Source organism: Lacerta agilis, chromosome 5 (assembly GCF_009819535.1).
Source record: "Lacerta agilis isolate rLacAgi1 chromosome 5, rLacAgi1.pri, whole genome shotgun sequence".
In the NCBI taxonomy this organism is placed as follows: domain Eukaryota; kingdom Metazoa; phylum Chordata; class Lepidosauria; order Squamata; family Lacertidae; genus Lacerta; species Lacerta agilis.
In genome coordinates, this window is record NC_046316.1 from 46,895,710 (window position 1) to 46,911,923 (window position 16,214).

The 16,214-nt window shown below is 41.9% G+C and overlaps 1 protein-coding gene across 35 annotated transcripts in view; it reads left to right on the forward strand.

Moving 5' to 3' along the window:
- Positions 1 to 16,214, forward strand: part of ABLIM1 (actin binding LIM protein 1) — a 215,613-nt gene that overhangs the window by 63,617 nt on the left and 135,782 nt on the right. For 21 of the 35 annotated variants that reach the window (XM_033149577.1, XM_033149580.1, XM_033149594.1 and 18 more), the window contains exon 1: positions 886 to 908. The exons of 3 other annotated variants lie outside the window; for them this stretch is intronic. Coding sequence is in view for 9 of the 32 variants with exons in the window: in XM_033149614.1 (XP_033005505.1) it covers positions 665 to 908 (244 nt within the window). In the remaining 23 variants the exon portion in view is untranslated. Of the gene's footprint in view, positions 1 to 610; positions 909 to 14,235; positions 14,473 to 16,214 lie in introns of those variants that run through there. 11 more of the 35 variants (XM_033149576.1, XM_033149582.1, XM_033149586.1 and 8 more) reach the window with 6 other exon arrangements.

Sequence of the window (16,214 nt, forward strand, 5' to 3'; positions counted from 1 at the left end):
TGTGAGTCTTCTGTTAATGAGACTGGAAGGAGGAAAGAAGATGGCGGAGTTGGGAAAATAAATATTTCTTAAGAAGGCTATAGATACTTTTGTGACCATAGAGGCTGCAGAAATTATGTGTCGTAGGAAAATCTGCTGCTGGTAGAAATGCTATGCAAGATACAATGGAGTGTGGTGAGCCTTCCTTAGCTGTAATGCACATGGGAAATGTTAGATTAAATGCACAGATGGATATGTGGGGCTTATGAAGGTTCTTTCTTAACAAGATTTCTTCCACTGCGCTGAGGCTTTTGTTTCTCAAAAGTAATCCTCTTATCTACCTCAGATATGTCCTCTATCTTGCCCAGGATATTAATCCGATTGTGCCATGCTCTATATGCTTTCACTTCACATTTATGGACACCAAAGCAAAGTGTTGCTGGTTCCAATAGTGTTTTGAAGGCTGTCACCTGACTAAGCATGCTTGTCATAATCTCCTGAAGATCACTGCTAAAAATACTTCCTGCTTAATCTCCTTTAGTGGACAAGGAAGTGAAATAAGGATGGATGAGGACAGCATGCCAGACGGTGGCAGCCCAGTGGCTATGTATACGCTCTCACACTCTCACTCGCTCGCTCACTCTGGTTTACTTCCTTAGCTGCTCGCTTTACAGTTGCCATAGATATGCCATCTTTCCCCAGTTTAAACAGTTTTGGGAAGCTTTGTGGATCAGGGAAAAGCAAGAGGTTGGTGTCTGAGCGGATAAAGTTCAAAAACTCTATCAAAAGGATGTCTATTATAGAGGACGGTGATATTGCTGAGGTCTTGTACCTCATCCCCAAGCAGTCTGTGATGAAGCAGCTGCCATACCTGAATCCAGATGACTACTATTTGTGTGAATGGTTGTTTGATTATCCAGAAGGTTCAGGTAAGTAAGAAAACTGGGCTCTAGTCTGGACTTGTCCATCTTTTGAGCTATTTCAGTGACCTGTTAAAATCTGTGGTGGACACGAAATATTTGCTAAGAAGCATGGAGATGAACAGAGGGTATATATGCTCTATAGCGGCTGCTGGATTTGTCCACTTTGTATTATGCAGCAACTACCATGGGCCTTGCTTTTCTAAATAGTCGATAAATGGTAGCGCTGTTGTAAGTTCGAAAGCTGGCATATTTCTGAATTTTCCATATGGTAGCCTAAGCCAGGCCTCCCCAACCTGGTGCCCTCTAGATGTTGTTGGGATTCCCAACTCTTATCAGCCACAGTGAAGTATGGCCCAAATGTCAGGGGCAATGGGAGTTGTAGTCCAGCAACCTGTGGAGGGCACCAGGTTGAGGAAGTCCAGTCTAACCAGATGTTAAGGTGGCTGTAGACTAGAGAGTATAGTTAAGGCAACAAGGTGGTAAGTCAAGAAGCAGAGTTCCTAAACAGGTCCTTTCAAAAATTATGACTTTTTGTGTATTGTTTGATTAAAAAGTATTTTTAGTTCTGTTCCCGTTAGATGCCTGGTCCAAGCAGAAGCCCTGCCTTTTGATTATTATGGCACCGCTTAGTTGTGTGTTTATTTGTATCCCTTCATCTCTTGAGAAAGGGGCACGCAATAGTTGATAGTTTCTTTCTGCTGCTGTGAAGTGATGGTAAACTCAAGTGCAACAGTCCCAATATAGCTTGCAATGTACAGAACATAAATGTAAAAACTCATTTAATGTGGCCTAGGTTGGAAAGTGCAGGGTTCTTTTAAACTGCATGATTCCTTTAGTGTTACGTTGTGCCTATTACTGCTGTGATACAGGAGATTGTGGAGTGTCTTGCAAAATTAATTGATATCTTGGAAACTGTGATGGTCAGTTCTTACATTCAAGCAGTCCATCTTGCCACTCTAAACTGCCTGGAGAAGAAAGGTGCTTTAAATTTTAAATAAATAATAATAATCTTAACACTGCTAGGTATTAGACAGAATTACAAATGTGGTCATTATCTCCATTTTCTAAATAATGAAAATGGAATTCTGAAGTATAAAGGTGCCATTCAGGGAGGACAGGTGACAAATGCTTGAGTCCAGCCTATCTAGTCAGTTTTCCCTCGGCCATCAATCTCCAGGCAACCCTGTATTTTCACCATAAATTGCCTTCGTTGCATAGTTGATTTGAAAATGGCAGCAGCTAGTGATTCTTCTTTTACTGGAGTGCCTTTATGCAGTGTTACTAACATGCCACAGCTTCCATCAAAATTTGGGCACATTTTTTTTCTTTCAGTCAGAGAAAGTTAAGCTTATTCTTCACTCTCTTTCACTGAAATGCTTCCCTGTGGCTGGATTATGCATGCTGGATAAGATCCCGCACACAGAGGAAGGCACAGACTACAATTGCCCATGATTACAGCTCCTTGTATCTTACCAGCTGCCACTGTGGAGGGCCCCAAACTTGGGAGAGAGATTTTGGGAGCATGCAGGGAGCTGCAACTTGAATAGGAGCTTAAATAGTTGTTTGTCTGAGCATAACAGCCACTTGCCCTGGCCTGGATCCTGGCCATAGTTTTTATCCTGTCAATGGGATCAATTTATTTGGCCACATTGATACTTTTGACTCCTACCTCTAGGATTAAGACAGTTAAGTCGAGTGTTAAGAGGTTTTCACAGTGTGATATAGGCACTTAGGTGTCCAGAGGATTTTGTATAATCAGAATTTGTGATTGTTCTTGAGTTCTGGACAAATTCATTAGTCTCATGGGAATCTGCTTCAAATGGAGGCTTGTAGATCTGGGAGCCAATTTTTAAGCTGTTTAGTCTATGTAATGTAATAACTTCTTATTGGTTGTGGTCAAATGTATAATTAGCAGATTGAGACATCATCAGATTCAGAATTTGAACTTGAACCAGTTAGAATAACCAACATTAAACTAAAGATTAACTAACCCTCTGCACAAGGATATAGAAACCTATGTGAGGCATCACACACAAATTCAAAGCTTTAAGCCACACACTGTTGCCGGCACAAATGTTTAGATTCAGTTTTTTAACATTAACTTCTGCCAGACAGAAGAATTTACCTAATGCATCATAAACCAATTTACTCAATGTTCTGCATTGCTACTATAGAAATTTATTTAATTATTTAAAAGGATTTCTACTTCCATGACGGCAGAAAAGAATTGTTTTGTAAAATGAGCAGTGAGACTGCCCTGAGCCCAGCATTGGCCTGGTCCCAGCAGACTAATGTGAGTCTCCCATTTGTGGTTCAATGTTATGTTGACCCAGAGTTAAAAGGAAAGCTCAGTTTGGATGATAATATTTTTTTATGTTGCTGATGTAATATTTTTAGCAGATGCACAATTTTGCTAAGACGTGCAGAGAATAGGTCTGTTTGTGTCTAAGGCAGAAAGAACTACAATGGCTATTGTAGTAAAAGGAAAAGTGGGAAGCCCCTCACAGCAAAATATTCAAGATGAGGCGTGGGAGAAACACTAATTTCTTTGGACAAATTAGTCTGAAGAGCAGTTCCATTGGTGTAAACAGCTTCACTACCTGTATGAGACCACCTCAATCTATTTTTTAAACTGTTTTTGTATCATTTTCCTTTTAGATAGCAAAAAGTTGCAAATAAAAATGAAGCGAGCAAATGCCATTTTAATAATATGATCCAGCAAAAGGGAGCCAACTGTACTGTGAGGCATGGCAAAGTCCCGTTGAGATCAAGTGATAGGAGTTGAGCTGTTCCTATAGCTATTATTTTTACATTTGCATAGCTGTCAGCTTTTCCCTTTTCTTGCGAGGAATCCTATTCGGAATAAGGGAATTTCCCTTAAAAAAAGGAGAAAGTTGACAGCTATGCGTTTGTATTTTTATATTGTAAACCACCCTGTGATCCTCAGATGAAGGGCGGTATTGAAATTTAATTAATAATAAAAATATTGTGATAAGGCTGAGCTCTTTCCCGTTGTCTGTGTTTTGAGGATAGCATAGAGAAATGCAGCAGACTCCTCAGTCTTCCCCCTTCTGACAGACGCAGCTTGAAGTAATTAGAAGGGAGGGAGACTCCTCAGTCGTAATCTTCTTCTCAGCAACTGATGCCTCTGGTTGCAACTGCTAAGCCAATAGCAGCCCACTGGCAAATAAAGGTGTGTGTGTTGTGTTCTTGCTATGACCTGCAGACATAGCAGCACCTTATCAGTGACCTCTGATCTTGTCAGGTCTCTTAAGCTGGCCGGATTGGAGCTTAGTCTCCATCTGGGAAGGAAGAAAGGTGAATAAAGCTTCAGATACCGGTAATACCCTAGTGATTGAGTGTGCAGCACTTTTATTCAGAGCTGCTCAGATCTGCCATTCTCCTCCATTTGGTTTCTATTTTCTCCTTAATTAAGATAAAATTGTGAGCATTTTAATCTCTTCCACTCCCTAAACAGTGAAAAAGCAAACATATACTTTTTATGTGAAGGCAATCTTACCTCTCCACCCACCTGTAACTTTTAGCAGGTGTAAACTCTGCAATTGTAATGCAGTCACACAAGCCTCTTTGATGCTGGACTGATGTGTGCTAAATCTAGTTTAGCATTAGAAACCTCCAGTAATTTGGGCTGAGCTAAAATACTCCCTGCATTTTGCCATGTGTGTGATAAAACCCCAGGGTGGATGGGTGTTGTACCGGTGGGAGAGGAAGATAAATTTGGGTGTGAAACCTACTGATAGGCACTGGAACTCCTTCCAGCTGTTGTCACCTGGCTGCCACCATTATTTTCTGCATGGTGTGACAATACCAAAACTAACCAGTCATGAGTTCCTACCACAGCAAAGTTTGCCCCACCTCTAAAATTTGCTATGAGTATCTTTCTTTGCAAACGCTTTAGATCTCCTCTGTACTATTCTATAAACACACCCAGCCGTACACCCACATACTGCTATCCATAAAAAAGCAGAGTAGTTTACAACAATTATACCGAAAACCATGCAATAAAAACTTTTCTGAGTAAACAGGTTTAGGATTGCGCTGTTATTCTATTTCCGTAATCACACTGAAAACCATTGTAAACACAACAACAGAGAATGAGTAAAAGGGGTGACCTATACATGTTGGTTTTTTCCGTTCAGGATGAGTGAACCAATGACCGCTATACATACTCTGGAGTAAGAGAGCATGCATTTGTCTTTTTATTGCATGCACACGGACCTACTGGTGATATGCAGGCAGTTCTAGGTATCTGCTGTGTATGCACCTGGTGATATAAATGTGTGTAGCTGCCCCAGATTTGTTGATGTACACACAGTGTACACTCCTAATCCATAATGTGTGAAATAGTCTTAATTCCTACTGTTAATGTTCTTGGCTTGCTACTGCGAAAACACTGGGGGCGGGGATAGGAGATCACTTTCAGCACCTATTTGCAAGGAAGGATATGCATGAAATTTCAGAATTACTAGTATTGCCAGGTCCATGGGGCCATATTTAACTAAATTGTTGTTCTAGTGGAAAACAGCACAAAAGTCTCTACTAGTGCAACATTTATTCGACATTGTGTGTTTGTGTTAGGGAGCTAGGTCAACTCTTCAGCAGTTTCAACAAAGGGTAGCATTATGTTTAAATTACACCCTAAAGCCAAAGCAAGGTGTCTGACCGCTGGTGTGTTTTATTATTTGGATGATAGTAAAGCTCCTCTCATTTCTTATGTACTTTTGCCCTGAAAGAAATCTCACGACATTGTAGGTGTCAGTTGTTACTATGGTAATGCTTATGCTTATGGACATTGCTTTACACTAATGTCCACAAGAAGAGAAGAAATAAATACCTCCGCTGTGACCAGATGAGGTAAAATTAAGCACATTATTGCTAAGTGAAGCATGTTATTGAAGGTGGCAGGTTACTTTTCAGTGTTATTAAAGGTGTCAGGTCCTTTACACTCCTTAACTCTTTCAGGTTCCTTGCTCAACTTAGAATCATGTCTGCAAAATGCTGTGTAGGCTCATTTATGTCCTGCACCATGCTCTTTCCCAAAGCTAGTATTCCAGGGTTAACTTTGTCACCTATTCAAACTTTCAACATTTTATTTGTCTTACTGTCAAGCACTGCATTTTGAACCCCTTTTTTCCTATCCTTGCAAGAAATCTATACATTTGTAACAAAATATAAACACTTGTCTGGGTATATGGCTTTTAATATACAAAACTGAATTGGTTCTTGTACTCAGTCTCGGAACAGGACCATAATGAGTTCATATTGCAATGATTGTGTGGAACTTTAAAACAAAACAAAGCCAGCCGAAATCTGTGTGCTTCTAGAATTGCAATTTTTCACTTCATTGCTCCCCCGAGGACAAAGCTGCAGGCTGTGCCAATTTGAAGGGGCCCTTGGCCAAGTGTCCTCTGCCTTTCTGTAGCAAGTTTACCGGCAGGGGGAGAGCTGCATGGTGGTGCAGCAGAGGAGAGGGAGGCAGCCACACACTAAGAAGAAATGTGCTTTAGGGGCTTTCTAGAGAAAGGGTGCTGGTGGTGGCTGTGCCTGGCTTGCCAAGTACTTTCCTGTAAAAAAATGTTGTTGTTGATGATGATGATGATGTTGATGTTGCTGTTGGCAGTGGTAGGCCTTCCAAGAACTGTGTGTCCCCAGGCATTTGCCCTACCATTCTGGGTGATGGTGCCAGGCCTTGGGCAACGTTACACATTATCATTGTTTCCCTCAGTAGATAAGGTGAGGAAGAAAGAGATGCATCTAGGAAAACTGAACCTAAATAGGCATTTAAAGATGTTTGTGTGTGCAGGCACATTTTAATCACACACTTTACATGTTTGCTGTAGAAAACACCACTGTAGTACTATTGTTCCATGCAGCAATCAAAACATGCTCTTTATAAGAGAAGTAAAAATATACCTAAGCAGAAATGCTCAGTTTACATTGTTTTATTTGCAGTACCCAACAGCTGACGTCCAGGCTAAATGTGACATGGGAAAACCATAGCTGGATCTCTTGAAAACTTTTCATTTTCGGGGAAAAAGGAGCCAGGGGGCTACCATGTTTTGGACTGTGTCTGTATCCTTTCCTCTCTGCATTTAGTAACAGCTCTTGCAGAGGGGAGTAGGGGAGAATTTCAATGGGAAATTAGCAGGAATGAAAACGATAGATCTTCTGTCATGTGAGCCTGGATTCAAAACCCCAACATCTACTTTTTACACATAGGCACACATATATTGGGAGATCTGTGGGATATCCAGCCTCATATAACCAACATTGTTGTTGTTCAGTCGTTCAGTCGTGTCCGACTCTTTGTGACCTCATGGACCAGAGCACGCCAGGCACTCCTGTCTCCCACTGCCTCCCACAGTTTGGTCAGACTCATGTTGGTAGCTTCGAGAACACTGTCCAACCATCTTGTCCTTTGTCGTCCCCTTCTCCTTGTGCCTTCCATCTTTCCCAACATCAGGGTCTTTTCTAGGGAGTCTTCTCTTCTCATGAGGTGGCCAAAGTACTGGAGCCTCAACTTCAGGATCTGTCCTTCCAGTGAGCACTCAGGGCTGATTTCTTTAAGGATGGATAAGTTCGATCTTTTTGCAGTCCATGGGACTATCAAGAGTCTCTTCCAGCACCATAATTCAAAAGCATCAATTCTTTGGCGATCAGCCTTCTTTATGGTCCAGCTCTCACTTCCATACATTACTACTGGGAAAACCATAGCTTTAACTATATGGACATTTGTCGGCAAGGTGATGTCTCTGCTTTTTAAGATGCTGTCTAGGTTTGTCATTGCTTTTCTCCCAAGAAGCAGGCGTCTTTTAATTTCGTGACTGCTGTCACCATCTGCAGTGATCATGGAGCCCAAGAAAGTGAAATCTCTCACTGCCTCCATTTCTTCCCCTTCTATTTGCCAGGAGTATAACCAACATGCGTAAGTCTAATTAATGCATGAATGGGTTAAGACCATAGAGTAAACTGTCCTGCCTGGCTTAGCTGGGTCACTCACCCTTACCTTGGGAGGAAGGGTTATCAAGCTATTAGTTCTCCCACTTTCCATCATTCCACCATGTGAACCCTACCAGCAAGGAGATCTAAGCTGGATGCTCAAAGCTTAGACCATATTGCTTAAGCAAGTCATCTTTGTATTTCTATACAAATAATTTAGAACCTCTCACCACTCTGGAACCTAAGTTTTATTGCCTGTGTTTATTACTGTTGTATGGAAAAGCACATGAATCTGACCTTTGAAGAGTTTGGTAAGTTAAAAATGGTTTACTTAGAAACGTCTAGTCTCTTTCTATGCTAAGGGAAGTGGGGAACTTTGGAAGGAACTTAGAAGGGGATATTTTAAAGGTCTAACAGCCTATATATCCATGCTTTACTTTGCTGCATGTTTTGGGGTTCTCACACCAAAGAATACTTGCTTCAAACCTGGATTTGGGCATCCAAGGAATTTCCCTTTTTATTATACCTAGTATTTTTTTTCTTTAACCAAAATACAAAAAAATGCACACCAAGATCTTATAATGGATTTCTTGAACTGCATTTATTTTGGCCCTGTGTCTGAAGTGTTTTGATGGTGTAAATAGGAATAACAAGATGAACACACTGGACACATGAAAACTGCATGGCCTCTACATAGCTTAACTTCAGTGAAGGAAAGCTTTCTAAGCAATTCAGTCTTCAAAATTCTATAGCTGCCACCTTACAAATGACATTATTTTTATCAGAGCAACTGATGAAGGTGGAAGCTGAAACATTTTGCTATAAGAATTTAAAATTTCTGTTTTGTTTGTCACTGTAATAAATATATGGGTATAGTGATTAACTGCATTCCACCAGGATCCAGACCTGTTTGAATTGCTGTTTGATATTTTTATATATAGATATAGATAAAGATATAGACCTCCACACACATGCACACATAAATACATGCATACATATAGAATTGTGAATGCAGGAGAATAGGAGAAGGGCCAATTTGCTCTTTTCTCCAGTTGGCTGCCACTCAGCTGGGTTGAGACTGGGGACAAGATGGAACATGGCAGTGTTAATCCTTAGCACATGTGAAAAATGAGACTTGGCCACTCTATGAGCAAAATGTTCCAGTCTCCAGCAGTTACCCTTGCATGCCAACATCACTTGAGGTGGAAAGTCTGTGATACTTAGTGAGAAAAACCTTTTGTGCAAGATCACCACTAAGGGTTAATTCTTTTCATATGCAGACAATAGTAATTTCCAAGAGGGTAATAGCACAGAAAGTTGTGGGAGGCACCACTATGATGTTCTCCTTCAAGATTTCAAATGCAGCAGTATCTATTAAACAATAACTACTGAAACTAGTCTGCAAATTTTTAATGAAAGACTGGGTTATTGTTACAGGAGTGAGTTTCTGTGAGCCTCAGGCTTGCATACTCCCTTCACCCTTCTTCCCCTCCACTGCATCCATTTATGATTAACCACATAAATGTTGTTGTGATGCCTCAACCTGGACAAACTGCAGTTAGTCTTAACTATGCTTAGCTAAACGAAGTCAACTCTAAACAACAGTTTTATGAAGCTGGCTTGTTTCAGCTAACGATATATACAATGTGTAACTGCAATGTAGGGTTTAAGACACAACACAGAACTGTGGTTAATTGCTGTTGGCAGTAAAAGCTTTTGATCTGCTCCCAACCATCCTGGAGAAGGAGAAAGTGGGGGGAGCATATGAGCCAGAGTCTTGTATAAGTAGCTATAAACCACTGTTTGTCGTTGCATTGGAACCAGCTTAGTCTCTAAGGGCAAAAAGTTTCAATCCATCACCACTTAGTGAGGTCCTAAAGCTATTCTTAGCAGTAAAGTGAGCCACAGAAGTTGGAATGTTATCCTTCTATTCCCAGGGTTTATCAGGGATCTGATAGCAGAAACCCAGCCTATACTGGTGAGGAAATACACACACACCCAATGCATTTTTTCCTTTGTGTCTCATCTATTCAAATAACAGATCTGAATGAATAAGGAATACTGTACCAGGAAAGCCAGATGAATTTAATATCTGTTACAACTAATGGTGACTGCTTATTAGATAAAATTTAAGGGTGACTGTACATTATCACTCTTTTGAGATGCACCATCCGTCTGTCCCTGTGTTGGCCTAATGCTGTTTTCCCTTTGAGATAATCTGTCCAGGGTTGCATGCCACCAATAGATGAGGCAGTGGTGCAGGGGAATGGAAAGAAAATTGGTAAGACTACAATTTTTCTCTTTTTCCAGCCCAACCTTTTCTTTCTCCCTTCCCCGCCCCCCCAGCAAGCTGCCAGGTGAGGGCCAGATCACTCTTGCTTAGAGGTCTGAACAGATTGCAGGGCAGTTCTGAAATTGTACCACGGGCCACAGGTTGCCCATCCCTTGACTTGCAGTTTGTATTCATTTACTGATTTCTGGTGTTTGCAAAAGTGTTGCCTTTCAGAGACGATCTGGATAACATTGGATAAGAGCACACTTAATTTATGCTACACATGGTAATGCTGAAACATGGTTAAGGGTATCTGGAAGATATGCCCTTGAAAGGGAAAGGACTTTGGGCATGGAGCACAGATTCCTGCAGCCTAATTGTCACCTCTTTTAGCAGAAAAAGGCAAGCAAGCGTTGCATATGTTACTGGCCAAGTAGCAGGCTATTTCTCCTCCTCCTCCTCCCTCCTCCTATTTTATATGCACTTAGAATTACCATACCTGTCCCACAGTTCACAGATCCCAGAACTAACCCCCTCCACTGAGAACAGGGTAGTCATTTATTCAGGGGTGATCCTTTATTCAAACATCCCAACCGAAGCTCTAACTACATGTTAAGGCGGTACAACTTACTGCTGGGATATGGGTTGGGCTGCATTTTTGTAAATGCTTCCCTGCCTTCATTCTGCCCCCTTCTATCTCCTTCCCACCTACCGGTATGTTTCTCCCACCTGCAGAAAAACAGCTAGTGAGAAGCTGTTTCATCTGGAAAGCAAGGGCAGGAGAAGGATTCAGCACCTGTTCTGCACCAGTTTAAGTGGCTTTTTCTCCTATGCTTCAGTTTTACAGCAAGACAATTTTACCACCATTTTCATGGTTGCATCTACATTGATGCTTGGAAAGTGACCACTTAAAAAACATTACCACTGGAGCCTTCCCCAGTGCTAACCCTAAGTAGTAAATGCCCTGGATGCAACTCTGGTCTTGTTTTCTCTTGACTTTTATCTCATCTTCCTATTCACTGAACTTGCTGCCCCCAAGATCCTGCCTTATCTACTCCCTTGCCTTTTTTTTTTTTGGCTGCTGTTGCCACTTTATCTGCTTTTAGTTACTGTTAGAGAAAGGGAGCCAAAACAAAGAGAGGAATCCGTGTGATAGATGGGAAATATGGGACAAGTAGCCATAAGCCCCTGGTTCATCTGTCACTCTTGGATACCTCAGTCCCAGTTTGGCCATTTCCCCAAGAATTTAAAGAATCATGTCCTGTCTGTAGCAAACTTGGGCTGCAATCCTATGCATGCCTACTTGGGTGCAAGCCACATTGAGCATAGTAGGGCTTTCATCTGGGTAGAAAGCACAGAACAGTGTCTTGCTTATGGTTGTAGTCCTAATCCATTCTCGCTGGGACTGAAGCAAAAGAGAGAGGCAGTGGCAAGAAGGATCTCTTAGTGTACCCTGAAAAATGTTGAGACTACTTAGGCCAGTAAGGAGTAGATTATGTGAGATAGTCTTCAATTCCCTTATAGAAAATGACCATCAGGAGGAGGAGAAGGTGTTATGAAGAGAGCTGATCTAAGGTCTTAAAAAAAACCTTGTATGCCAATAATACTTGTTGTCATCCGACTGTCTTGGGAGACAGTGGAAGAGTGCAACTTCGGGGGGAAAGTGAAACCATTGGAGAGTTATAGTGCCTGCTGTGGCTGTAGAGACTGATATGGCAAAGATATGTTTTGTTGCAGGTGGGGCAGATGAAGGCACCTGTTTTTTCTGCTACAGGTGCACCATGGTGTTTCTTCTCTCTGAGCTCCTCCCAGCAGTCAATCCTGCTCTGGTCATTGCTGTGGATACACAACCTGACTGTTTGTCTCCAGGCACTGCGGTCATCTGAAAGGGATTCCCATATGGCAGGGTTCATGTTGCCAGCTTTTATGTCACATTTGTAGACATCTTTGTAATGCAGAGTTGGTCTGCCAACAGGCCTAGTGCCTGAAGCCAGCTCCTCATACAGCACATCCTTGGGGACCCTGCCATCTTCCATTCTGTGTACATGGTCAAGCTAGTGTAGATGTCACTGAGAGAGAAGTGCGGACATGCTGGGAATGTGGGCTTCTGTCATGAGCTCACTGGCTAACTGCTTAGTGGAATCAGAGATGCAGAGAGTTTGCTGTACTTCCTGGTTTCCAAATCCCTCCTGCTGCCTATGGTGGCAGACAAAGGAATCTTTCTGACTGTTTGGCTTTCTGCTCTAAGGTACGAAGGGAGCGTCTCATTCAAAGAGGCGGAGGAGGCTCTTCCAGGCTTTCAAGTGACATAGTGTCAGCTGCCTGCTGTACTGTTTCTACCACTTCTGACTCCTGTCTCTGTTCAGGACTAGAGCATCTGCTAGCTTGCTCCTGTTCCTCATCCACCATTATTCTTTCCCCAGCCTTTTTCTTCTTCGTCTGGGGTGTGTCCTGTTTGGCACCACCATGAATCTGGATCCATGTTATCTGCATCTGCCTCCTGCCCAGAAGCCTCCTCTCTACCACTCCTCTTCATCTGACCAGTCCCTGACATCTTAGGAGAATACATCTTTGTTTGAGACTGTCCTGCCACGTGATGCCCAAAATCTTCCTGACACAGCACATATGCAAGGCATCGAGGTGATGCTTCTGGCAGGTGTAAGTTGCCCATGACTCACCTCCATAAAGCAATGTGCTCAACACGGAAGCCTGGTAGACCTTCATCTTGGTATTGGCCATTAGCAACACATTCTCTCATAACATTTTGGAGAGGTGAGCCATTGCTGTAGATGCCTTGCGCAGCTTGTCCAGGTCAGTGTTGATGATTATGGTGGGACCCAAGTAGACAAACTGTCTACTATCTTAAGTGTTTGGTCACCATTGTTGATACGTAGAGTGCTGGCAATGTAGGACCAACCCAGGATGTTGGTCTTCATCAGGCTGAGGATGAACTCCATGCAGGCGGGTAAAATGGCTGATGAGTCAGGGCCTTGCTTGGCAGGTTGACCTTGCTTGGCAGGTTGAACTGTAAAAAGGTATTTCCAGGAGATGTTCAATAAGGAATTTTAGAATTCACTATGAAGGAAAAAGATGTAGAAGGAACCAAGTAAACAACAGTACAGAGAAGAAGAAAAAATCCCAGCATGTGTGGTTTTTGAAGTAAAATGCAGGTCTCTTTTAAATTCCAAAATGATTTTTTTAAAAAGGTCTGTGTTTAATTGATATACTGGTGGGTGTGGGAATTACCGGTACAGCACTGTAAGCTGTGTGTGAGAGAGAGTCGGGGGCAGTAAGAATTCTGGTTCAAGAAATGTATGTTGCCCATAACACATGTTTCAAGCTTTTTCCTAGGAAGGGCTATGTTGAAGGATGGAGTTTGCTACGTATTCCAGAAGATTAGGCAAACTGGTCACTTTTTTGACTCTGCTATGCAAAATACAATGCACTGCTTACTTCATTGGTTGGTTGTCTTCTGTGAACTTTGGAGCAACTGCTTTAAACATTTGGCGATCATGCCATCATCTTGCACCTGTTTCGCTGTCTTATTCCACCCTGCACTTTATGAAATATACAAGTTCTGAAGCTTCTCTGTGATTGAATTTGTCCCTGAAAACTGGAAACCTATACTGTATACAGCCTTGCTGCAGCCTGTGCCGTCTCTGATTCTGTATTCCTGTCAAGTTGCTTCTCAGTCTGGCAGAGGGAACTAAATATATAAATACATGTGTGTGTGTGTGTGTGTGTGCGCACACACACACCATTAAATCTTTTTCCATTTTGTTACTAGAAGCAGGTCCTGTGGCGTCTCTCACTTCTACTCTAGTATCTGTCTGTCACTTGGGGGAGTCCTGGTTTGCCAGCTCTGTTGTGCCTTGTCAAAAGACTGCAAGGTGGTGTCAATGACTGTAGATTAGCAACAGTGGAATTTTGCCTTCGTTACTCAGAAGCTGCTAGTGTTGCTGTTTGCTGTGCAGTGGTGTTTTTCTTTATTTCTTCCTTTCTTTCCTGCCGCAGAAGGGGCAGAGTCCATTCCCTGGGAATGAGCTGCCATTAGGAAGAGTAAAGCAGACCGAGGGAGGGAGGGAGGGAGAGAGAGAGAGAGAGAGAGAGAGAGAGAGAAACGGCACCAAGCATTCCAATTACGTCAGATCTGGTGGGAAAATAATACAGAGTACTTTGGAATAGGCTGCCTTCTGGGCAATTATTTCTTCATCTCTGCCAACTACTGCTGGAAAGATAGCACGAGTGTATGTGTGTGTATGTGTTTATAAAGCACTTCAATTAATCTGTGCTGCCTCTGCTACAAAGACGGTGTCCTGGCCATGGTGAAAGAAAAAGGTAATACAGCCTTGCATATTCTTCTAGGTTAGGATTGAATTGGCTTGGCAAGTTACTGTGTCAGTCATGTTTGCTTTTCCATGTTGCTTTTCCATGCCAAAAAACTGATGTGCCTGATGGTTCCTGCTCACGTTTTGCTGCTCATTTATTTATTTATGTTAACTTCAATGATTTCTAATGAGTGATTTGATTTAAAGTTAGATCTGATGCATTAGGTTCTCAAATTAAAGGTCTGTAGCTTTGATCAATTTTTTTTTAATGTAGGCATGGGCTGTTTTTAGAATTGTACTTTGGTTGTTCTTAGCCCTGACAAGTTTTGGAGTGTCTTTTAATGGACACCTTGGCATTATGCTCTGAAATGCCATTAAGTTGCATTTATGAAACCACACGCTTAAGTAGAATTGTCCCACCATTGAACTTCTCTAGAAAAATCAGTGTCAAAAGCTGGAACTCAGTTGCTTTAACAATCTTAGCCTAACCAGTATGTTTCAAGCTTCTTCTGGACAAGTGCTGCTAACAGATACCGTAGCTATTTGAGAGGAAATGGCTTGAGTCACCCACCCAAAGGCTTCTGTATATTAACAGCACAAACTTGTGGGTGGAGTGTGTTTGGATAAGCTGCTCCTTTTAGCAAAGATGCCTCTGTGCCTCTTCCTGACATAATGTGCAGTAAGTTCAGATTTAACACACAGGCTGATGATTTAAGTGGGTTATTGTACATTAATTCATTTTGGGGTTTTTTCCTTGCTGTACAATTATGTACATCTTGCATAATCTTGCTGGATTCTGACACAAGGAAGAGATTTAAGTGTAATGATGTTTAATTTATTTATTATTGATTTATTGGATATATATCGCACCTTTCCTCCAAGGAACTCAGCGTGGCATACATGGTTCCCCCACTTCTCATTTAATCCCCACAACAAACCTGTGAGGTAGGTTTCACTGAGAAGCAGTGACTGGCCCAAGGTCATCCAGTGAGCTTCATGACCAAGCTCTCCTATGTGCTAGTCCAACACTCTTAACCACTGCACCATTCTGGCTCCGTACTAGTTTAAGTAGGTTAGGCCTGCTTCTGATGGTATGGTGTGAAAATATGCATTTTCAGGCATACTTCTGCTTTGTCTTTTCTATGGAAAATAGATATGTTAGGAAGCCAACCTGGCAGATGCCTGTCTGCCATGGAAAACCAAAATACTGGTTCTTTCCCGTGTTATATTGATAATGTATCTTGAGGTACAAGTGTGCAGTTCCACCCCCCCCAAAAAAAAACCAACCAGAAATAGCTTTTTGACATTAACATTTAATACAATGATAGTCAAAGTATTAGGAAAAATGATGTGGGGAAATCACATTAATTGGGAAAGCCACCATGAAACGATACAGGCGTCATTTCAACTAGAATATAACTGGTTCCAATGTAGTGCAATCTAGTTAATAGTAGTCCCCCCAAAACAACAACATCATTCTTTGTTACTTTCTGTCCTAGCCAGCTTTAATATGTATATAGGGAAATTTGGAAGCTGTGCTGCTGGAGTTCTGGTGACCTTAAAAGACACAGGTTTACAATGTTACTGATGCCATAGTTTTATTCCTTCACATGCACACCCTGTTCAGTCAGATATTTGTTGATTTGGCCAAGTTTATTTGACTATGCTGTCCATTCTGCATTGTATCCAAGGGCACCCTGTCCCCTTCTATATGCAGGAGCAAGGGGGTGGGGATCAGCTTATGTGTTCTCA